Genomic DNA, 21196 nt, shown 5'->3' with positions numbered 1-21196 from the left:
ACAGATGAACAATGAAGCTAGATTTGTTTATGTACAGCAGTAAGAGAACACACGTCAATGTTCGTGCAATCCCATTCCGATGACCGTGGCCAACGTCTAAGATGGGTTGCTTATATGTCGAGGTCAGGCTTAACCCGTAATACAGCAATGAGTAAACATGTGTATCGGTTTATACCAGCCTCATGCTTTCATCATACCAATGTGTTGTACGTACGTCTACGTCCAGTACACATCTTCGATTCTAGCATTATACACCTCGCCAGCGTACGTAGCCTCTTGCGACTACTCGCATGATGCTGCCATGTCCGTTACTGACGTAACGTCATGCGGGTGCAACATCACCTTCCAAGCCAAACAACGTCAAAACACTCCTCTGCTCTTTGCGGCAATCATTCAAAACGCCACAGCACGCTATCGCGGCTGCTTATACAACAAAAAACGCCTCTCCCGAACTCAATGGAAGCAGTTTGTTGACGCAATCGACATCACCTATCAATGGGCGACACAACTTCGACAAGTTAATCACTCAATGACCAACAAGTTTCTCAAGATCCTTCTTCTTTCCCCTCGTCATCACATGCGAAAGATCCGAAACAACTATAAATATATGTGTCCGTGGCATACCACTGTTTCTGATGAGTTGCTTGAAAAGTTATTCACAGTTTGAATAAAACTCATGCAACCATACTCTCAATAAATTTGATTTCAACTTGAACTTTTTAATCTCAAACATCTGTAACAAAGCCGAAGCCTCCCGATCGAAGGATTCGCTACCTTAATATTGACATAATGTTTAAGACTATTCAAAACATTTAAATATACGTCAATTGATCGGTCTTGTCTAATCTCATTCATAAGGAAATGCGTTATGCTCATTACATGCGACTTGAATTCATCTTTCAAATTTGGATCTACCATCATATCATTGAATTGTTGAATTTTTTCCTCTTGCTTTCTTCTTTCCCTTCTCGTAGCTTCCTCCCATTGCTCATGCTTTCTGGCTTCATTTTCATCCCTCTGCAATTTATCAAGCCTTTCTTGCAGGTCAGCAAATATTCTGAGTTGATCTGTTAGCTTGTTCGCAAGAAACTTCAACTCGTCTGTTGTTCCGATCTCTTTTATTCGATTAGCATTCTCATAAATTCCTTGGAAATCAATGCCATTTTTTGAAAGTTCGCCAAAAGACATATGTTGATTTGAAAATAAATTAATCAATTTTCTCAGTAAATTGTCTATAGTCCGAATCACAGATTGCAGGTCAGGGCCGCGCGAGGTTTTCTTTTTCTCATACACTGATGCAAGAAATAGAAATGTTTCTTGCACGAGTTGTTGCATCTCAATGGAAGGATTATTTTCACGCCTAAACTCTCTGTAGATGTCGTTGAGGTTTGATTCAAGTGGAGGCAACTCGAGATTCATTTCTATAGTTCAATCAACCTTCTCTTTAAATATATACAGTTAATTTGTTAAATGCCGCCCGTATATTTCTTGCCCCCGGGGGGGGGGGTATTTTTGGTACCATGCTAGGGTGGGGGAGGATGCTGGACTGATTCAACACCTACACGACGGGCTCCGGTAATCAGATTATGGTCATTCGTACCAAAGGAGAAAAAAAAAAGCCTGCATTCCCTGCAACTGGACTCGAACGATGCGATCTCGTCTTGCCACTGAATAAAGAACGAAGTAGAATCAAGATCAAGGTGGACAGTGCCCAGACCACAGCCTACTTGACGTTCAACTCTCAGTCAAAGAAGCTCTCCGAGATTACAAATATCGAGGTTGACGACATGTCCTTCACTGGCAACCTGGTTGGCCTTCTGGAACTGGGCAGCTGGGAACAGAATATCAAAGTACGCCGACATGGTGTCGCTCGGCACGGGGTGTCGGACCCTGATGTTCACGGTGCCGGTGCCATAGGATGAGGGCTTTTTGTCAGCTCCGACAGTCGCGTAATTGAAAGCCTTGCTAAGGGACAAGGAGATGAGCTTGCCGCCTAGCCCAAGGTTTAAAGCTCTTCGCTGCCGTCAGGCTTATAGCTCACGAGGAGGCCCGGTGGTGAGTGTGAGACGGTGAGTGAGAGTCATTCGGAAGTTCGAGTGAAGCAGCCTGGCCTTTGAATGACCTGCTCACCTGGCGATCGGACCGTGACCTCAACTCTGATGAAATATCATGCGCCATCATGATCGGACATATCCGGTAATGTGATATATGGCGGCAAAGGCTCCTCTTCGAGGAGAGCGACGAGCACCGGCTACTCTAGATGGGTCGTTGGTAAGCCCAACTCTGCCGCCGGCTCCAGATCACATTCGTCCGGCGTTTGTGGTCTTGTTCACCAGCTGGGAGTAAGAGGAAAGAAGCTCGTACGGAGTAGAGGCGAGAGTAATTTTTCGAATGAAATCAGAAAGCTTCTGCCACTCTCCTAGCCAATGATTATGACACTGTCATACTTCAGAATGCACTACTTCTGCATGAAGGAAAAGCAAAGCTTGTTACACTTGTTGATTGTGCTGTGTACAGGATTAGGGCCTGAGCGAGTCAAGGTCGCCCAGGGAGTATGGCCTGAGAGGGGCTAACGACAATTGGCTGATTCTTTCTGATTCGTAAAACAAATCTTATTATATCTGCAAAGTTTCTATCACCTTCTCCTTGAGCTGATCCAAATCGTGATCCTTGAGCATTCGCTGTAGACGTCTGCAGCCCGTAAAGCTTCGGGGTGCGACAGGGCTCTAACGGCTAAACTCGAAGACGTGAGGAGCTTCATCAACCCTGGTGGTTCCCCTCGACTATAAAAGAATCAACAGCTGCTAAGGTGGTCTGTCCTTGCCCTGTGTGTGCCACGCAAGGTAGGTGTCATCATACATTCAAGTCAGTTTTCAGCTCGAATTCACCGTCGCCTCAGTCTTGTGTCTGCTTACTGCTGCTCATACTTAAATGTTGACCAGAGGCCGAAATCCGCTTTTTCCTGGATTGCACGAACGAAGGTCAAGACGAGCAGACAGCTTCAAATATTTCGATGTACATCTTCTGATACGCCGCGGGTGTACCACGAACCAAGAAGCTGCTTGTGATCACGAGGAGAAGGAAACAAGACAAGTTGACACAAGTCGAGTCTGTTACGCCTACTAAAACAATCACTCAACTGATCCTCAAGTCACTCAACTTGAGGGGGATGTGGGGATGGGAGGCAAATGGTTTTCCCCCAGAGTACTCCATTACTTCCCGCAAGTGTAAAATTATTTTATTCGAAAATACTTGGTTTCAACTCGGTGTGATATGGGTTTAATTATTAAAGGCTTTCAAATGGTATGCTTTCGTCTATTGATCATCAGATCTGTCAGCAATCAGGTCAGCATTCCTTCAGCGAACGTCTCGTGCTAACGTCGAAGGATCCGAAAGTAGTAAAAGAGCAACGCTTCACATCTTTGTATTTTAGCAGGAGACAGATCATATGACCCACCCACCCCCCCACCCCCGTTCCTCAGGCTTTAAACTTTACCTACACCCCCCGTTCAAACTGATTTCACCCACCCCTTGCTAGCAGGTAACTCCTTCGCGATCCGAGTACCCACCAAGCCGGACCTTCGGAATCACCTTCAACCACCCCGGTCATACCCTGCTACATGGGGTTCACGGACCCCACCCTACTCCAGTTAGTTACTACCGTCCCCTCCTCCCCGCAAGAAGAAATATCTGACTTGGGGACCCTCGGGACCCTCAGGAGCTAAGGACCCTGTCTTTCCCCTTCGACTACCCTACTCTTCAGTGGTTCCCATTGCGAGTATCTCAGCCAGGGAGCATGTCTGACCTTGTCACCCCACTCCAATGCACCACCCCCCCCTAACCACCACCTACAGACTGGTACCCTCATATTGCATTGAGCTGCAGACTTGCAAATGGCGCGGCTGCTTTTGCTGCCTCTGTCATGCAGTGCTGTATGCCTGACCGGCTGTTCATCGCATTTCAATGTCATGATATGACGTCATACTCGGCTAGATCGTTCTTTACAGTTTCTAGGGTGTTGCAGACCTTTGGAATGCAGGATGATATTTGACGTCACCTTTTGCCATGTCATTGCAAAGCGCATATCCTGACCTAAGCTTATACAGATTTGATCTGACATGATGCTATTTGCAGGAATCAAATTCGATTTGATTTCAGTTCTCTTTCTGGCCGTGATACAGAATGGAAGAGGCTTGACATCAATTATCCCATAACCACCTGATGGCGAGAGAAGGTATCAACAAGGGAACGACGAGATTGCGTCTCATAGTGAGAGAAGCAAAGAATCTTTACCGATCCTCAAATGCTCCGGTAAAACTCATATTTCGAAACTCCATTTGTAAGTTGATTGCAATAGTGCAATGCATCCTGTTTGGTTCGATTGTTCTCCAAGAACAGTGGAATTTATCAGGAGAGGGATGAAGATGAATACACACGTTCAATCTTCCGTAAATTTACCATTCTTGAATATTGCTATTCCAACGTTGTGCTACAGGTAGCGCTGTTGAGCTTGAAACTTCTAATCCCTTATGGAATCAAGTCTGTGAATGGGACATGGTAGTAAATGCTTGCAGTCTATTTGTTTTTCATCCTGACCTCAGTGTCCAGGACGGCAAAGAAAATGCCATGATAGAAATTTCGTTGTGGGATAGTGGGGCTCTACCTGAACATGGGAATTTGTCTCTGTGCATTGGTCAGGCCGTGATTAATGTTGCTAAGCTCTCGTGAGACCATGCCACATCCGCGTTAGAAGTACTCATACATGTCAGGTTTCCAATGCATGCCAAAAGGTACGAGCTTGATGTGCATGTCCGTCGATCTTTTGCTTCCCCAAAGGTAAAATGATTGCATCGGCAAATCAAACGGCTCATCTTCCATGTAGGCAAAGGTTTTGGTTGAGATAGATTACAGTTTGTTTCCATCGGACGGGGGTATATCCTTGCAGCATGTTTTTCTGTACTTTCTAATACTGAGATCGTAGGAGAAAATGCAAAGAACATGCTCAAACTGCCACGAGATGAGTTTTCTCACTCTCAGAAAAGGTTTGAATCAAATTGCTTTGTTTCGTATAAGAGTTGTGTGCAGTGGCGAATTTGAGGATGTGGGCTCAATTCAAAGTGACAAAGCCTCTGATGACTCCCATTCATCACCGATAGAGCAAGCAAGTGAAATTGACCGTTCCTACTTGGACTGCGAAACTCCACACGATTCTGTATCTCCGGAGAAGAGGGCAGCAGAACAGATAAGCTCGTTATTTCAGTATCATGCAGCTCATCACATGGACGACGCGCATCATGTGAATCATTTGAATTCCAGTGCTGAGAAAGAGTTTTCTCCTAAAAGACTTTCCAAGACTCAGAACTCGGATGGTAGCAAAACTGTAGATCAAAAATCTTTCACAAGCATGTTTCAACTTGCTCAGCTTGAAAAGGAAGATTTTGGTTCTGATGAAGTATCTGTTGGACTTGCTCTGACCGACTCAAAGCAAAAAGATTCCAAATTAATAGCTGAGTCAGAGCAAGGTAATCCACAAGAGTCAAACACACAAAATGAGCAAGAGAATATTTCTCCAGAAGAATTGAGACGAAAAGCAGTCATATCTCAATTCCTAAGAGAGGGAAGAAGAATCAAGCTTTTTGAAGAAATTTCAGATGATTTCTTTTTCAGATTGTGTCAAAGATTGAAACTTGTATCATATGAAACTGAGGAGAGGATTGTTGAGGCCGGAACACCAGGGACTTCTGTATATTTCATCGTTTCCGGACAGTGTGCCGTTGCCATAAGCGGAAAAGTCGTCGCCAAATTGAATGCTGGTGACTATTTTGGAGAGGTTGCGATGCTGCTTTCAGAAACTCGGACAGCAGACATTTTCTCGTTGACGAATTGTGAACTGCTTGAGTTGACCAACACTGATCTGTGGGATGTGATCAACGAATATCCAACTTCTGGAAACCACATGTACATGAGTTTAAAACGAACTGCAGTCGCTAGCATGAAAAGAAACATCGGTGCAATGTGCGTCGTAGAAAGCCATCCGAGCGCCATGGAAAGCAACATGGACCCTTTGAGTGCATTGAATTCAACGGACAGAAGACGAAGAGTCGCCCAATGGCGTGAAATCTACGAATCTGATAAGCCGATCCCGGACCAAATATCAGAATTCCCGGATGTCGTAGATGACAGCGTCGATCCCATGGCAGAGGCCATGAAAATATCTGGGGTGGGGCAACAAGTTGTGAATGTGATTAGGAACATGAAACTCTTTATCGGAGCTCCATTACGTGCGCAAGCACAGGTTGTAGCCAGGTTGAAAAGTATCATTTATGAACAGGGGGACACAATCATTCAGGCTGGTGATATTGGAACTTGCATGTACATTATCAACAATGGTAAAGCTGAAGTGATTGTCGACGATAAAAGAGTGGCAGAGCTTGCAACTGGCACTTTCTTCGGTGAAGTCGCTCTGATGGGAAATCAGAAACGCACCGCCACCGTCAAGGCGATGACCAAATGTGAGCTGCTTCAGCTTGACCAAGATGACGTGTGGACAGTTTTCAACATGTTTCCCTCTATGTACAAAACTTTAACCGAAGTGGCTGAGGCTAGAATCAAGAAAGCTCAGCAAGAATTCGAGAGTCCAGATCCCAATTCAAAAAGTTCAGAAAATGACACGTGGAAGGACAAATTGCGCAAACAGAAGAGAGGAATCTTCAGAGTCAAATTCCGTGCTCCGTTCGACAAATTCACTCCTGAAGAGATTGGATCTACACAAAGACTTTCCTTCTCCGCGACATTCAGTCACGTGAAGGTGATGATCCCTGTTTCTAAGGAGGACTCCTATTCTTTTACCATCAGCAGAGAAGACGAAGTGATTTACAGCTCTCCTGTCATACGTGCTCTTCAGCCTGCATGGCCTGCAAGAGTCGATTTGCAGCAAAGATTTGACTACGAAAACGACAAGTTTTTGATTTTTCGTCTGATTCAGAATAATCGTAAAGTCTTCAATACTTCAAAGACTGTCTGTGTAGGAACAGCGAACATCAACCTGGCAAGTGTCTTGTCAGCATCTGACCGAAGATCTGAGCAGACATTTGATCTCTACGAAGATGACAACTCGAGAGAGAGGAAGAGCACTTCGATCTTTGGCAAAGTACAGGCTTCAATGCACATTTCAAGACCAAAACAAGAACCTTACGTCATCTTCGTGCCAATATTTCGTGACAAAGAAATTATGCCCATCACAGATCACACAGGAAGGAAGATCATGCTTGTGAGGTGGAGGAACGTCATGGACGTCGATGTCGACTCCTCTGCAAGGTGCAAGCTGATCACGCTGATAGACATCGGGGGGTTGGATGGAAGCTACAAGGGGCAAGTCGCGACCGAAGTGACGCTCGGCTCCCACGCTCGCAGCCGCCTCAGCAACCATTTCGACATCCACTGGGCGACGGTGAAGACGAAGCTGCAGGTGCGAGGGAAAGGGGTCGCGTCCACCAAGACCGTGCCGAAGAATCTGCACGGGATGGATGTGACGCCAGTCTCCAAGTTCAAGGTCGTCCCAACCTTCCAGGAGTACGTCATGAGCAACTCAGGCGCCAAAGGAAAGATGGTTCGATCCTTCAGCCTCAGGCACAAGTTGGCCGACGAGGACGCGATGATGGGGTGCCGCTATCATGCGATCTGATCGCTTCCTGACCCGCGTGCAGGTGCATCACTCTGGGTCCCCGCGAGAGCACCTGGGTGAGGGTAGAGGTGATGCCTGGACAAGACGCTCTTCGTCTGATACAGGTCCTTGCCTCATGCTGCCAAACTCTTCACCTCTTGTCACTTGTCTCTTCCTTGATCTCATACACCTCTCCCTCCCCCCTGCTTCATCTCACTGGTTCCCTTGCGTAGGCTGCGGTTGGACTTTCCGAGTCACAACGACTCGCTCCGCTCCCTGGCTCGCACACCTGGATGGACGGCAAACGAACTTCCAAACATCTTTTGCCAGACACGTTTGATAACAACTACAGCAGCTGATGCTGCTGCTTAACTGCACAGCCCGCCTCAGCACACTAGAAGACTCGACCGCTCGAGTTGGACAGGAGGTCGAAGGCAGTGCCTGTGACGCGATCATCGCACGTCTCCTCCTACTTCCGCTCACCGTAAGTGGTGGTGAAGTTGCTGCTCGACCGAGTTGACTATGACAGCAAGTCACTGATATCCCTTGCGCTCCTTTCCACTTCCTCTCCCCCTCCCCCGCTCCCTTGAGCTAAACTTGTTTCTACTCTACCTTGGAATCCCCAAGCCGCACGTAGCTCCTTGTCTTGCTCGAGTGGGTCGCATGTGACCTGCCGCCGCGTCACCTTCACGCCCGGTCGCGTCCTCCTCCCCCAGACTCCACCTGTGAAAATTGTTCCCGTGCTGTCGGAGGGAGACCCTGACTGAGCTGCCAGTGAGGAGGGAGGGAGCAAGGAGGAGGCGGACATACCTGGAATGTGTGCAAGAGTATCGTTGATCTCTTCGTCCAGCCGAAGTTCCATGGCCTACATGCCGTCACAGCCCCTTCGCTCCCTGCCGCTCTCACCGTCCGAGGGCGAGCGAGCGGGAGCATGTGCACGTCTGCTGCACAACATCAGAAACGCAAAGAAGACCATGGGACGAACCTGATGGCAACTTGTGCGACGTGACATTGTCATGGAAGCTGATGCGGATAGGACCTGTGACATAGTAGCACATCAGTAGATTACCTTCCCCTCCCTTCCACCCCAAATCCCCACACCCCCGCCTTCCCTTCCGCCGCCTCCTCCTCTTTCTCGTCATAGCGCTTGTCCATAACCTCAACTTCTTCCCCCTCTTCCCCCCTCAGCTCTCTCTCACTGTCGAAGGCTCACCAGCAGAGCATGGCATCGGGTAAGATTGCTTCCACTGCTTGCGGATATGCTGGAAGAACGTCAACGGTCGATCCTTGCCCCTCCTCCTCGCGCCTCCTCCTCCTCCTCCTCCTCCTCCTCCTCCTCCTCCACTACCACAACAACAACCTGTGCTATTGCGTTCATGTCCAACCTCGACGGATGGTCCTGAGAGGACTCCTCGCCATCAGCTGCAGACTGTCAGTCGGAGGACAGGTTTCAGGTTCCTCACCTCCAGTGCTCTTGGGGGGAGGCATCGTGAGCATGGCTGAGGATGACTGCAGGACAGCAATTTGAGGAGATGTGAGACGAGGAAGGAGGAGGAGACGGGAATTGAGCAGAGCAGAGCAGAGCAGAGCAGAGCAGAGCAGAGCAGAGCAGAGCAGAGCAGAGCAGAGCAGAGCAGAGCAGAGCAGAGCAGAGCAGAGGAAGGATGGTCGAACTTGATTGGCGAGAGATAAGACCCTGTCGCTATGACCGAAGAAGCCACGAACAAGCATGGAAACATCAACCTGCTCAATAGTCACAAGAATAGAAGAAGGGCAGGTAGACAGAGAGAGGGAGAGAGGGAGAGAGGGAGAAAGGGAGACAGGAAGGGAGAGGGGGAGAGGAGAGGGAGAAGGAAGGGAGAGGAGAATTTCACGAGAAGGCATCAGAGGGCTGCTGTCTCACCATTCCGATTGAGTTTGAAATGAGGAGCTTCAGAAGACTGCAGTGAGTCAGTCCTTGGACAAGCTGCTGAGAGTTCTCTCTTCACCCCTCGATCTCTTGCTCTTCCAAGTCCACTCGTAGCTGCTCCAGGAGCATCCTACTCGTCGCTCTCAGAGACCAGCGAGCAAGACGCAAAGAGGGAGGAAGAAGCAGGAGGTGAAAGGTAGAGGGAGGAGGAAGGAGGAAGGAGGAAGAGCAAATGAGGAAGCGGAAGAGGAAGAGGAAGAGGAAGAGGACCGGAATTGGACAGGGTCGATAAATCCTGTTCTGTTCTTGTCGAAGAACGCCATTGCTTGCTGGGCAGATCGGAACATGCTTCTTCCTTCTCAGTGTCACGCTCCATCCTCTCGTCGTCTCACCTTCCAAGTTTGGGTTGCACCATGCCGAGCAACTCCGTGTAAGGCAAGCTACGAGCCGACGTGAGAAGAGTGGGGAGGGGAGGGGAGTGAGTCAAGGAGAGGAGGGAGAGGAGAAGGGAGGAAGTCAAGGAAGGGAGGGAGAAGAAGCGGGGGAACCATCGGGAGTGTAGAGATGCAGGAAGAGTTCAAGGAGAGGAGAGGAAGAGAATTGCTGAACATGATCATTCCAACCTTTTCGAGCCCAGCGGCATCTGGTCTGAAGTGACAACTCCTTGCTGTCAGCTTTTCAAACTCTCTAACTTGACTCCGTCCACGTCAAACTCGCACCTTGAGCCGGTCGATCAGCCGGCGGAGACGTTCCCAGTCAATCTCTCCTGTACCTGTCGGAAACGGATGAAGGGAGTGAGAGGATGTCAGCGAGAGAGAAAGGAGAGGAGGAAGAAGAGAAGCGAGAAAGAGGGAGAGGAGGAGGGGAGAAGGGAGATCGAGGGGGAGAAATGAAGTTTGAAAGGTAGAGGGTGGCATTGAAGTTCAACAGGGAATGAGAACTGGTTACCAGACTTGTCCAGAGCTGCGATGCAGATATTCACTTTGTCCATCTCTTGGCCGCTCGGCTGCAGCATCTCAACATCAGCAAGATTATGAATATGAGAGAGAGAACCAAATGAGGAATGGAACACAAGATGGCATGGCAGGATGAGATTTTCAAGATAGCAACACAATCCCAGACATAGAAAGGACAGAAGGAGAGGAGAGGAGAGGAGAGGAGAGGAGAGGAGAGGAGAGGAGAGGCGTAGAGGGGAGGCAGAGGAGGAGAGGAGCGGAGTGGGTATCGAAGCGGAGTGGTCAGCCCCGAGGCCTTACGTTCAGATCTAGGAGCATGGCCTTGAGCTGTAACGAAGGGATGAAACCCCTGGAGCCCCAAGTCAACATCGGAGAACATGTTCAGCTGAGATTGACTTGTTATCCTCCAATTTCGCCAGGAGCTCTAGAGTGCCGACCGCGTTGTCTTGTTGTAGGACCTGCCGCAGGACAAACTCGAGAACTTGTGTGTTTCCCAGCCTGAGAAGGGGAGGCTGTTATGACTCATAACCGTATCGCAAGGGAGGATTCCTTCGTTGCCGCACAAACGAGTCCGGAAGAGTTGAAGCGTTGACTCGACTGCCTGATGCAACGTCATCATTCTTGAGTGATTGATATCGTGATGAATCATCATCGTCGTCGTAGTCGTCATCATTTCCATCATCATTATCATCATTATCATCATCATTATCATCATTTCCATCATCATTATCATCATCATTTTCATCATTTTCATCATCATTTTCATCATTAACCCTTTGTTTACATCGACATTGTTCATTCTGGAGTCTGCTTCCACTCTACGTTCTCCTATTTACTATCATCTCACCTGGTCGACTCTGAGGCTCCGACTCGTTCTCGTTGCTGCCGTGCGCCGAAACATCAGCAGGAGGGTGAACGGGCCAGCAGCCCAAGACCGTCTCACCCTATGGCAGGATCAGATGACAACATCCCCATCTCTCCTCTACCTCCTCCTCCCTTTCTCTTCCCTCTCCTCCTCACTTGATCATACCCTTACTCCTTTCTTCACCATCTCCCCTCTCCCTCTTTCTCACTGACTCCTCCTCTATCCCTCCTCCTTTCACTCGTCTCCCTTACTTTGCATGCTCATCTCCATATCCCGCATTTGTCCCCGGTACTTCTGATCATCCAGATGAGAAGGCGGCTGAGTGTTGATTGGACTAGGACCAGAAGGAGGACGAGAAGCAAGAGAGGACGACAAGAGAATGATAACAGCAGAGGGAAAAGAAAGAGGAGGAGGAGGAGGAGGAGGAGGAGGAGGAGGAGGAGGAGGAGCAGCAGCAGCAGTAGCGAAGGCGACGGCATCAGGATGGAGGTGGAGGAGATGGATTGCCTTCAACGATGATGAGTTAGAAAAAGTCTGAAACTGACGTTCGGCGTCTTCAAAGGCTGTCAGAGTGTTCTTGGAGTAGGTCGCTCCCACGAGGTTTGAAGCTTTCATGCCTGACGGGAGACAGATTGGTAAGATGGCGAACACAAAGAATTGAAAGGAGAGAGTTTGGGGTTTGGTAAGCAAGGAGCAGGAGCAGGAGCAGGAGCAGGAGCAGGAGCAGGAGCAGGAGCAGGAGCAGGGGGTTACAAACATGGGATGAATCCGCTGTAACCAGGGATATGATGCTTTTTCCCAAACCTGCAGAGCTCAATCAACAAGAGAGCCGTGACATGCAAACTTTCACTCACCAGGGACACATCCTCTTCTGCTCCTCGTGAAAGTCGTGCTTTGATATGGCACGCTGTGGAGGCTCGTCAACATGAGGAGGAGAACTCAGTTTGGGAGGAGGTCGACACGGGACGGAAGGTGCTCGAATGTGATGGGAACCTTGTCGAAGATAGAGTAGTAATCGTACCTTGTCGAAGATAGAGTAGTAATCGTACTTGTCGTCGCCATTCTCAGTGTCCTCTTGAGACATCTGTATGCAATCAACGTCATCGCGCGGTTAGACCTGCCATGGCACGACATTGTTCGTTGCGTTACGAAAGAAGCTGAAGTTCTTCACGACAAGTCAGAACTATCGGGGGAGCTGCTCCCGACAGACCTGCGTCTCTAATTTCCTCGCCCACTGCATCTGAGCTGATAGAGCTCCTGCATAGCCCGGAAGAGCTCCGAGCTGAAATTTCTCTCCTCGCCTCTGCCGAACCTGTCCACCTCCTTGTCTCCATCACAGCAAGAGACTTACCTGAGGTCCAGACTTGTTCAACGAATCGTCCGCGGCGTCACCTTGGAGTTCTGCTAACTTCCCTATCGTTCCTCCAAACTTGTTCTCGCTGGTGATCCCCTGCAGGTAACCTGAATACCTGTTCCCCGCAATCAGACTTTCCGGACCCTCTCTTCGCTCATCGCAGCCGTACCCAGGCATTGGATGAAACGCCTCTTCCTTCACGTTGTTGGTTCCCCTGATCGGCACTTGCATCCCTCCGACTGATATTGAAGCCGCTTCTCATGTTGGTCAATTCAAACGTCATAGAAAGACAAGAGGTCTACTGGAAAATCGGGTGACATTTGGGCTTTTCCCACCGTCCTTTCCCTGAAGCTAGACCTTAGCCGTTCATCAACATTCGCTCCTTTTGTAACCCTCACCTGTGAACCGGTTTCATGGTTGCCAAGATCGCTGAGTGTAGACATCTCCATCATTATTCCCGCGTCTGCCCAGGTCTGAAAATTGTTAGCAGAGATCACTTTCAACACCCGACTCCAGCTCCAAGCAGATGCTTCTTCGTCAAGTTCACTCTCAGGCTATCACAAATGTACTGTAGCACTTGACTGCCAGTGACTCTACTGACTCGCATCTCCTCCTCTATCCCTCCCAACGCTTTCCCTTTTCCTCCTCTTAGAGCTCTCAACTGCCCCTTTTTTTTCCCTAGGGTTTGACTACCCCAAGTCAGAGAGAGGATCGGACTCAGTGAACGCCGGGCCCCGGGCCCGGCATCCCGGGCCTCCCGAGTCCGGCGACTCGAGTCGGAGAGTCCGGCCAAGCGTCATACGTCGCTGGGCCCGGGCCCGCTCCAATGCGCTTTACGCCCCAAAGCGCTACCGGCCCTACCACCGTTAGGGACCCGTACCTTTGACCTCCTCCGACCTCATTGGTACCCCACCCTTACAACTAATGTAACAATTCTAAAATCCTCTACCCCACCTGCTAGGGCGCTCGTTAACAACTTTAGTACCTAACTATGACCCCCCCCTACCCAATCTGATGACCAACAGCCGCTGATAGTTTCACGACAATAATAAGTTCTCGCCGGTAGAGCTTGCATGCCGTTACGCTACTCCCGCTACTGCGATCAGTCACTAGCAACGCCATCACAAGCGACATGCAGTCGATTCTCTCTCACGACATCTGAGCATCTATGCAGCAGATGCTTCAATGCTTGCACATAGAGGGAGGGAGCGACTCGGGAAGTGGGCACTGAGGATAGGGGAGGGGAGGAAGAGGAAGAGGGACGGGACAGATGTTGACAGAGAAAGTCTGATAGGGGAGGAGGGAGGAAGGCAAGCATGGCGACTGACACAAGACAGAGAAAAGTGACAGGGATAGCAGAGAGTGATACCAAAGGCATTTGCAGCGGAAGGGTCGTGAGCAACTTCATCCCATTCACAGTTCAAGGATTAACCATTCAAATTGTTCAATTGATATCCACAGAACAAACGAAAAATATCTAACCCATGTTGTCAGATACTGCTATGTTCTCCTCACAACCCCCGTCCCCCGATGTCATGGCTAGGATATCAAATTCATCCAGGCCGAGTTCAATATCATCAGAAAAAAGTTCATCGCAATATTCCAGGCATGGTGGAGCGCCAAGTGGCGCAAAGAAGACAGCCGACGAATCGAAACTCACTAATCAGTTGAAATTATTCTTCTCGCATGTGAACCCAGAGAAAGTTTCAGTCGCATCGAAATTGATCCTGAAATATTACGGCAACGAGAACTTGCTCAATCATGCCCTCAAGGAAAAATATGGATTGGATCTTTCGAATTCTGCAGATGAGGTGATTTTCAGGCAAATGTGATCTTTCGTTTGAATACTTTACTCAGATAATTGAGCGAGGAGAAATGAATCGCAGGAAGGAGAAAAGCTCGAGCGAAATACATTTCTTTCAGGACGTCCAAGGTGACTTACGGAGTCTACTATGCTGATGCGTCCTCACGAAATGCAACAGAGACAACAACCATTGATAGCTTTCTTATGACCCCTCCCTTGAAGTCAAGCTCATGTAAATTCTCCTCAACTCTCATTCGTGTGGCACTGAATAAAGTTGCAGTGGAGGAGTTGGCTGTTCCAGATTTGGCGAATGAGGCTTCTGAGCGGGAAGACGTAAACTTTGAACAAAATGTCCTAGGAGAGCTTTCGCTGACTGAGGAGGTTGTTGACATCGTACTGTTCGTCATGTTGACTTCTCTTGAAACCAGGAGTACACTGCTGTGAGTCTCTATGTGAAGACAGACGAAAACGCTGAACCGACACGGGTAAAAAGACGTCAAGTATCCTTTCTCTAGCTGACTTGGCTGTTTACAGATCAATGTTCCTGTCCTTGTGAATGCAGCGAAAAGTGAGAGAAGGTGATGGCCAGCCATTCGACAAGTCGAATGATTAACAGGCGTCTGCAGCAACAACGTGGAGGTTTTGAGGGGTCAGGCGAGCAGGTCTCGTCAGTCCTGATCCTTTCATCCTTGACTCCCCGTTGCAGATTCGCTGCGCTCGAGCTGCCTGAGACTCGGATACCCAACCGACGCTGTCAGAACCTCCCACGCCCCTTCTCGTGCGCGTGCGGGTCTGTCAAGGTCACTCTCTTGGCTCCTCCCGACTACGCGATCCGCTGCCACTGCGAGACCTGTCGCGAGATGCATCAGGTCCCGCGCCTGCCGTTGGCCCTGCGACACTAACAGACTGCAGGAGGCCAGCGTGGGGCTTGTCTTGTATTTGGATCCAGCAAACGTGGTGTGCAAAGAAGGAAACGAAAGTTTGACGGAGTACCGGTATCACCTCGCTGTCTAATCTAATCATGACCAAACATTCCCAAGGAGAGACAAGGACACCAATCAACTCTCCTACAGAAAGTTTTTCTGCTCCGCTTGTGGCTTTCTGTGTTGGAGTTTGGACAAGGTAAGCGAGAACACCTCACTTCTAGGGAAACTTGTTTAAAGGTTTCGAATAGTTTGGCCGAGCAAGGATTCCTTGTGAAAATTTGAGGAGCAAAGACTCAAGCGTCCTCGACTCAGACTTTGATCCATCCTGTCACTGCAACTATTCGCAGGTTGTCCATTTGCAAATATCAGTGATCTTCGCCCTTGCATGGTTTTGACATGTTCCAAACCCTTTGCAGTTTGTCGAATCATGCCAGGACAACTTAGTGAAGTACGAAGACTTTCCTCAGTTCCTGGGAGGATCAGGAAAACGATTTGAATTCCAAACACAACATATGGAGAAAGAAAATTGAAGACTGGGTTGAAAATGTTTAATGAAATATCTCCTCGAAGGTATTTGAATTTTGTTTGATTCTGAGACTCATCATCGCTCTGCAAGCTCATGAAAGCGCCGAGACCTTCTCGTTAGCGGAAAGCGAAGATTTACTTCTCCTGTCTTCGCTCCTTCGTTACTTATCCTTTCTTCGCTCCTTCATCACTTCTGCTTTCTTCGCTCCTTCATGTCATATTCAATTATCCTATTGCATCCTGAAAAAAGCTGCAACGAATGTCAAGACGTAAAACATACACACTCGCCCTTGCCTGCAGTAGATTGATGTATTGCTTGATTACAGCTCCTGGCAAGCAAAGATAGAATACGCCCATGATCAACGGCATGGCCTACAGCACAAGCTCATCTTCGGGTATCGTCTGCACCCTCCAACCTACCCATCCCAAGGTTGCCTTGATCTGCTGCTCATAATGAATGAGGTAGCACATGACAAAGAAAGTCTCGTTGAGGAGGCACAGGAAGAAGAGAACCTGCCAGCTACATCAACCAGACTGTTGGAGCCTGCCCAGGGTTAGACAACCATTCTCTTGTGGTAATACAGCTTGAGTAACCAATGTTCGTTTTCTGAAAGCTGAACGAACAAAGTTTTAGTCTCATCACAAACACTTGCTGACAACTCACCTCTTTGTGACTTGACGTTCCTGCCAACAGCTACTCCAACAAGTTAGAATGTTGGAAGCCAAGTTTCGAACTCCACCTGACTGTAGACGTGGCAGTAATGGGAGGCAAGATCCAAAGAGAGTAGGACGAAGAACAGAAATGCATAGTTGTTCATATACAAGTGACTGCATGAAAATGAGAGGAGATTCCAGACGTGCAAATGTCTTACGCCAACAACCCTAACAAACACGCCGTGCAACATCTGTCCGTGACCTACCAACGACTGTTTACCCCGTTTCTCAATCTCTAGCGAGCTTTCATACCATGTCAAGCATCTGACCGAACCTTGTCGCTTGATTAAAATGACGAGCAGCAAGTCCATCCAGACAGTCAAGAAAATATGATACAAAATAAAAGCTTGAGCGAACAGTCAGCAAACGACTGCGAAGACAGTCTGTGTACCCAAAAAATAACTTCCAATCTTCGCAGAAATAAAAAGCGAGCAATCCTGTTGCAATACGTATATATCTGTATCGACATTCGGGTGGAGAGAAGATCAGAATAAATCTAATACAGATCTGCACAACTTACCCGATAACGTTGGGAACAAACAGATGAATGTTCTCCATCGTGTGCGCGGATCCTAGAAATGAATTACATGCCACTTCATTCATTTATGCCCAGATGCTCAACTACGACTTTCTGGCATTCCATTTTTGTTTGCGTATCTAAAACTATTCTCTTATGCTTGCATGCTTGTAGTGAGTCCCTGTTCATATCGGTCTTCCGTCAGCTTGTTGTTCTTCCTTCCTTCCTTCCTTCCTTCCTTCCTTCCTCACTACTGACTGACTGACTGACTGACTGACTGACTGACTGACTGACTGACTGACTGACTGACTGACTGACTGACTGACTGACTGACTGACTGACTGACTGACTGACTGACTGACTGACTGACTGACTGACTGACTGACTGACTGACTGACTGACTGACTGACTGACTGACTGACTGACTGACTGACTGACTGACTGACTGACTGACTGACTGACTGACTGACTGACTGACTGACTGACTGACTACTTGCCATCTTCCTCTCTTCCTTTATTCTATCGGGTAAATATCGCCACATCGGCATGGTTCTCGTGTTCCCCTACTTCGCCAATTTCCCCATACACATAACGTCTTTGTAACCGTCTTTGACCATAGTAAAAAGAATCTCCGTTGTTTCCGTTTCTTTTACAAGTCCATTTGGCCGATGCGGCCGTTGCGTGCGGTTTCCAGTCCCACAAAGCGCCCAATGCTCGGATTCCTTGGTTTCATGATGCTGCAGAGCCTGGGAGGGGGAGGGGGAGGGGCAGGAGGGGCAGGAGGGGCAGGAGTCTCATCGATAGCTCATGCACCGTATGTCGCTGTGGTTACTGGAGGTGCAAGGGGATTGGGAAAAGCAATCGTAAGCGAGCTAGGAAGGAGAGGATATTTTGTGATAGACACAAGGAGAACAATCGAGACAGAAAGAAGCATTGAAACCAGTGGAAAGGTTTGGTATGGACTAGACATGTCAAATGAGAAAGCAATAGATGAGTTTGTTGAGTGTTGCTCGAACGGCCGGGCCGGCCTCAAACTACCAGACATTCTTATAAACAACGCCGCGATCTGCATTCCTGGAAGTGAAAGAGAAGTTCTCAAGCGGACAATGCAGGTTCTGAATGATTCATGACAGAGCTTTCAGTCAGTATATCTTTCTAGGTGAACGTTTTCGGCCCAGCGCGCCTCTCCAAACTCCTCATGCATGGCATGTCAGAAACAAGTAACGAGAATGCTCGAGGAGGAATCATAATCAACATTTCGAGTGGTGATGGGGAGCTTGCTTGTCTGAACAGGTAATGCTCCAGCATTTCGTTGTTGCATCGTGTTGATGAGCGCTAATTCCTGCTCTCAGCGAACTTCAACGACTCCTAAAGGAGGTCCAGTCCGAGAGCGACCTGGAAAGCCTTTTGAGGGAGCTATGGGAAGGAACTTGTCTGAGGGGACAAGAGCTGGTTGGATAGCCACAGGCAGCTGCTGGGTTTTCACTTGGCCCTACAGGCGTTCGGTCCAACTCCAGCCTACAGCGTGTCGAAGGCGGCACTGAATGTCTTGACAAGGATACAAGCAAGGGAGGTGGGGAGAGAAAGGGAGCAGGCAGGGAGTAACCCTTGATACCAGATTGAGATGAGCCAGCTGAAGCTCCGGGCTGTCGCTGTCTGCCCGGGGGACGTGGACACACGGATGTGCTCGGCAGGAGAGGGAGACAGAGTCTTGACGCCCGCGCAGGCCGCAGGTGAGATAGCCGGGTTCCCCTCAGGGTCTCAGTCTCATGCAGGCGACGTGATCTGGGCGATCGAAAGGCCGTCGGAATGTCCCAGCGGAGGATTCTATCGTGAGCGAGAGCCGATTCCATGGTAGCAGTGTCGGACTTTCCCTACCGACACGTGCGAGATCACAAGACCCATCAGGTTGAGGTTGCTTCAGCTGTCTGCTAGTCGAACATCTCAAATATCGTCCACCGGCAATGCGGAAGCATGTTCGCGCCGCTTCTCTTCGCTCACTGAGCTGCTCGTCGTCTCATTCCTGCGCTGCGTCATCTTCCCAGGAAGCAACGGGAATGGCGGGACGTACCATTTCGGGGAAGTTCGCGAAGAACCTTTGTGGTTGATCCACCTGTCCATCTTAGTCTGAAATCTACATGTCAAACACAAGGTCGGAGAAGCAAACAGAAGAAAGCTTGACCACGGAGGGTGTTGAAAAGGCCTCACTGGCTGTTGGAGAGTGTCAGACGAATTCCTGAAAAGACGTGACAATGAAACCTGTGCCCTCTCGTGTGTTTGAAATCTTCTCGCACACAGCAGCTTCCAACATCTGAACACGGATCATCAGTATTAGCTTTTCATCCCTCAACGCCTTTGATCATGAGATTGACACCATCCATGCTTGCACATTCTCGTTGATAATTTTATCCAAAGATTCGATTTTTCGATTTGCTTGCCTGCGAGAATGAGTTTACTTGAGGAAAACAATTTGCTGCCCGCGTACTTCAGCATGTTTTCAGCAGATAATCTCAACGCTCTTTCTGCCTGAACTTCTTGTTGGAGGCGTCGGATGTAATTTACATCTCTGCAAGGTTTGATCTCAGACTCTTTGAAGCCTTCCAGAAGAAGGTTCAACTTGTCGTTTTCTTTATCGCGATGGCTTTCAATCGCCTTTGCTCTGTATCCGATAGTCGTTCAGGACATTAAAAGGCAGTCAATAGCACTTGTACCTCTCTTCCGCCTGTCCTGATTTCTCACGCTCCACCGTCAGCTCTTGCTCCTGACCCGACTCAGTCATCCACTCTGACAATTCAACATGAAAATCACCTTCTCCAAAAGTCTAGCTTGCAGCTGGGCAACTTGACTTTTGAGTCTTCGAATCTGTACTCTTGTCATCGCAATCAATCAATTTCCCCACGTCAAACTTGTTCTCGCTGAGCCCAAGGCATTCTTCGAGTCTCTGCACTGGAGGGGCCCGACGACTCAGTCTGGCCCCTCACTTGCCCTGCATCCGCTGCCCCATCTTGTCCTCCCACCACCTCTTTAGTCGAGGAGGTTTGAAAGTTCGTCGGCGTCGATGGAGGGGCCTGTTTACCACTCGATGCACTGTGCGCGTACAACTTACTACTGGAGGCTGTTGTTGGAAAGATTTTCAGATTTTTGAAGTCATTAAATCCGTCCATACCAAAGTCTCCAACGGAACCAATGTTCTGTGATGATTTTTGTGATGACAATATGCTGTCAGCCTCGGAGCGTTCAGGAGCTTGCGAATGACTCTTGTACCCTTCTAGCTGGCCATGTGTTGCTTGTAAGTTCGACTCACAAGTCGCAAACTTGTCCTTTCCCTCGAGTTGATGGCTCTCATCCTAGACAGAAGACTTGTTAGAAGCACGTAGTGGTGAGATGAAATTGATCATCCATTACTTCGTCCTCGCTATCCACTTCCCACACGTTTTTAAGCAACTGATAGAGAAGCATCAGGCCATGAAGCGAAAATGAAGAGATGAAATGCCTGAAACGGACTTCGAGAAAGATCCTTTTTGTTGCTGTCGCTGTCTATCTCCACGTTTCTTTGTTTTGGTGAAATTTGCTTGCTGGGAGTATGCTTAGCTTCCTTGGAATTTAAGTTCGCCCGATGTGGACGGGGTGAAGGCGTCCTACTCACATCGCTGAGCATTCGCGAGAACAAATCGCTCGATCACCTCTCGTCAGTCAGATTTGCTTGACATTCATCAGCGTCACTCTTGCAAGGCAGCTTGTGATTCTTGGGTGTCCCAAAGTCATTCATTTCTCCGGCAGGTTCCTGACCATCTCGATCCGCAGCACTGCTGGTGAGAGAAGGATATGCTGGCTGGCTTCCTCTGGATGAGAATTGAGTCTTCGGGCCCGAAGGAGATTTGCTGTAAACAGTTGAGTGACCCACCAGAGGGTAAGGAGAGACGATGATCACCTGACATCGCTGCTGCACGAGTATGGACTCCC

The 21196-nt window shown here is 48.8% G+C and overlaps 8 protein-coding genes across 8 annotated transcripts; 4 read left to right on the top strand and 4 right to left on the bottom strand.

Moving 5' to 3' along the window:
* Positions 1-1745: 1745 nt before the first annotated feature.
* GUITHDRAFT_144327 (hypothetical protein) lies at positions 1746-2178 on the bottom strand (the record flags this gene model as incomplete). The annotated part of the gene is made up of 2 exons (XM_005825330.1): positions 1746-2018; positions 2131-2178. The coding sequence occupies 2 exons, from the start codon at positions 2176-2178 to the stop codon at positions 1746-1748; spliced, it is 321 nt and encodes a 106-aa protein (XP_005825387.1).
* A 1953-nt stretch (positions 2179-4131) lies between these two features.
* On the top strand, positions 4132-6945 carry GUITHDRAFT_165245 (hypothetical protein; the record flags this gene model as incomplete). Its single annotated transcript, XM_005825329.1, has 9 exons — positions 4132-4311; positions 4358-4448; positions 4496-4557; positions 4609-4724; positions 4770-4836; positions 4883-4931; positions 4982-5042; positions 5668-6808; positions 6880-6945. The coding sequence occupies exons 1-9, from the start codon at positions 4222-4224 to the stop codon at positions 6943-6945; spliced, it is 1743 nt and encodes a 580-aa protein (XP_005825386.1). The 5' UTR covers positions 4132-4221.
* Positions 6946-7162: 217 nt separating this feature from the next.
* Positions 7163-8039, top strand: GUITHDRAFT_154744 (hypothetical protein). Its single transcript, XM_005825328.1, has 3 exons — positions 7163-7662; positions 7707-7788; positions 7897-8039. Exons 1-3 carry the CDS (start codon positions 7289-7291, stop codon positions 8020-8022), a joined length of 582 nt encoding a protein of 193 aa, XP_005825385.1. The 5' UTR covers positions 7163-7288; the 3' UTR covers positions 8023-8039.
* Positions 8040-8057: 18 nt separating this feature from the next.
* Positions 8058-13199, bottom strand: GUITHDRAFT_115542 (hypothetical protein; the record flags this gene model as incomplete). The annotated part of the gene is made up of 33 exons (XM_005825327.1): positions 8058-8104; positions 8147-8183; positions 8276-8333; positions 8387-8426; positions 8474-8528; positions 8570-8604; positions 8649-8702; positions 8877-8925; positions 9024-9085; positions 9127-9172; positions 9359-9406; positions 9567-9603; positions 9652-9702; positions 9843-9923; positions 9965-10012; positions 10196-10239; positions 10292-10344; positions 10521-10578; positions 10829-10877; positions 10925-10986; positions 11058-11125; positions 11376-11410; positions 11645-11687; positions 11939-12010; positions 12172-12197; positions 12248-12300; positions 12415-12477; positions 12526-12558; positions 12604-12696; positions 12745-12862; positions 12917-13001; positions 13050-13092; positions 13146-13199. The coding sequence occupies 33 exons, from the start codon at positions 13197-13199 to the stop codon at positions 8058-8060; spliced, it is 1800 nt and encodes a 599-aa protein (XP_005825384.1).
* A 1309-nt stretch (positions 13200-14508) lies between these two features.
* GUITHDRAFT_144324 (hypothetical protein) lies at positions 14509-15565 on the top strand (the record flags this gene model as incomplete). The annotated part of the gene is made up of 8 exons (XM_005825326.1): positions 14509-14558; positions 14671-14783; positions 14832-14932; positions 14980-15036; positions 15086-15129; positions 15178-15213; positions 15258-15420; positions 15464-15565. The coding sequence occupies 8 exons, from the start codon at positions 14509-14511 to the stop codon at positions 15563-15565; spliced, it is 666 nt and encodes a 221-aa protein (XP_005825383.1).
* Positions 15566-16189: 624 nt separating this feature from the next.
* GUITHDRAFT_144323 (hypothetical protein) lies at positions 16190-17274 on the bottom strand (the record flags this gene model as incomplete). Its single annotated transcript, XM_005825325.1, has 5 exons — positions 16190-16252; positions 16423-16515; positions 16667-16696; positions 16743-16830; positions 17237-17274. 5 exons carry the CDS (start codon positions 17272-17274, stop codon positions 16190-16192), a joined length of 312 nt encoding a protein of 103 aa, XP_005825382.1.
* A 1078-nt stretch (positions 17275-18352) lies between these two features.
* On the top strand, positions 18353-19091 carry GUITHDRAFT_115540 (hypothetical protein; the record flags this gene model as incomplete). The annotated part of the gene is made up of 6 exons (XM_005825324.1): positions 18353-18392; positions 18448-18526; positions 18586-18685; positions 18732-18806; positions 18852-18966; positions 19009-19091. 6 exons carry the CDS (start codon positions 18353-18355, stop codon positions 19089-19091), a joined length of 492 nt encoding a protein of 163 aa, XP_005825381.1.
* Positions 19092-19177: 86 nt separating this feature from the next.
* GUITHDRAFT_115539 (hypothetical protein) lies at positions 19178-20110 on the bottom strand (the record flags this gene model as incomplete). Its single annotated transcript, XM_005825323.1, has 8 exons — positions 19178-19256; positions 19305-19360; positions 19416-19444; positions 19493-19544; positions 19608-19671; positions 19719-19892; positions 19945-19994; positions 20042-20110. 8 exons carry the CDS (start codon positions 20108-20110, stop codon positions 19178-19180), a joined length of 573 nt encoding a protein of 190 aa, XP_005825380.1.
* Between the last annotated feature and the right edge of the window lie 1086 nt (positions 20111-21196).

The sequence above is a fragment of the Guillardia theta genome, assembly GCF_000315625.1.
Source record: "Guillardia theta CCMP2712 unplaced genomic scaffold GUITHscaffold_85, whole genome shotgun sequence".
Lineage (NCBI taxonomy): Eukaryota > Cryptophyceae > Pyrenomonadales > Geminigeraceae > Guillardia > Guillardia theta.
This window is presented reverse-complemented; position numbering and strand designations above follow the sequence as displayed.

Excerpts from the sequence above, each read along its gene's own strand:
- GUITHDRAFT_154744 (XM_005825328.1), top strand. The coding sequence starts at position 7,289 with ATGGACGTCGATGTCGACTCCTCTGCAAGGTGCAAGCTGATCACGCTG. Across the intron at positions 7,663-7,706 it reads GACGAGGACGCGATGATGGG|GTGCATCACTCTGGGTCCCC; the intron begins GTGCCGCTATCA and ends ACCCGCGTGCAG. Across the intron at positions 7,789-7,896 it reads ACGCTCTTCGTCTGATACAG|GCTGCGGTTGGACTTTCCGA; the intron begins GTCCTTGCCTCA and ends TCCCTTGCGTAG.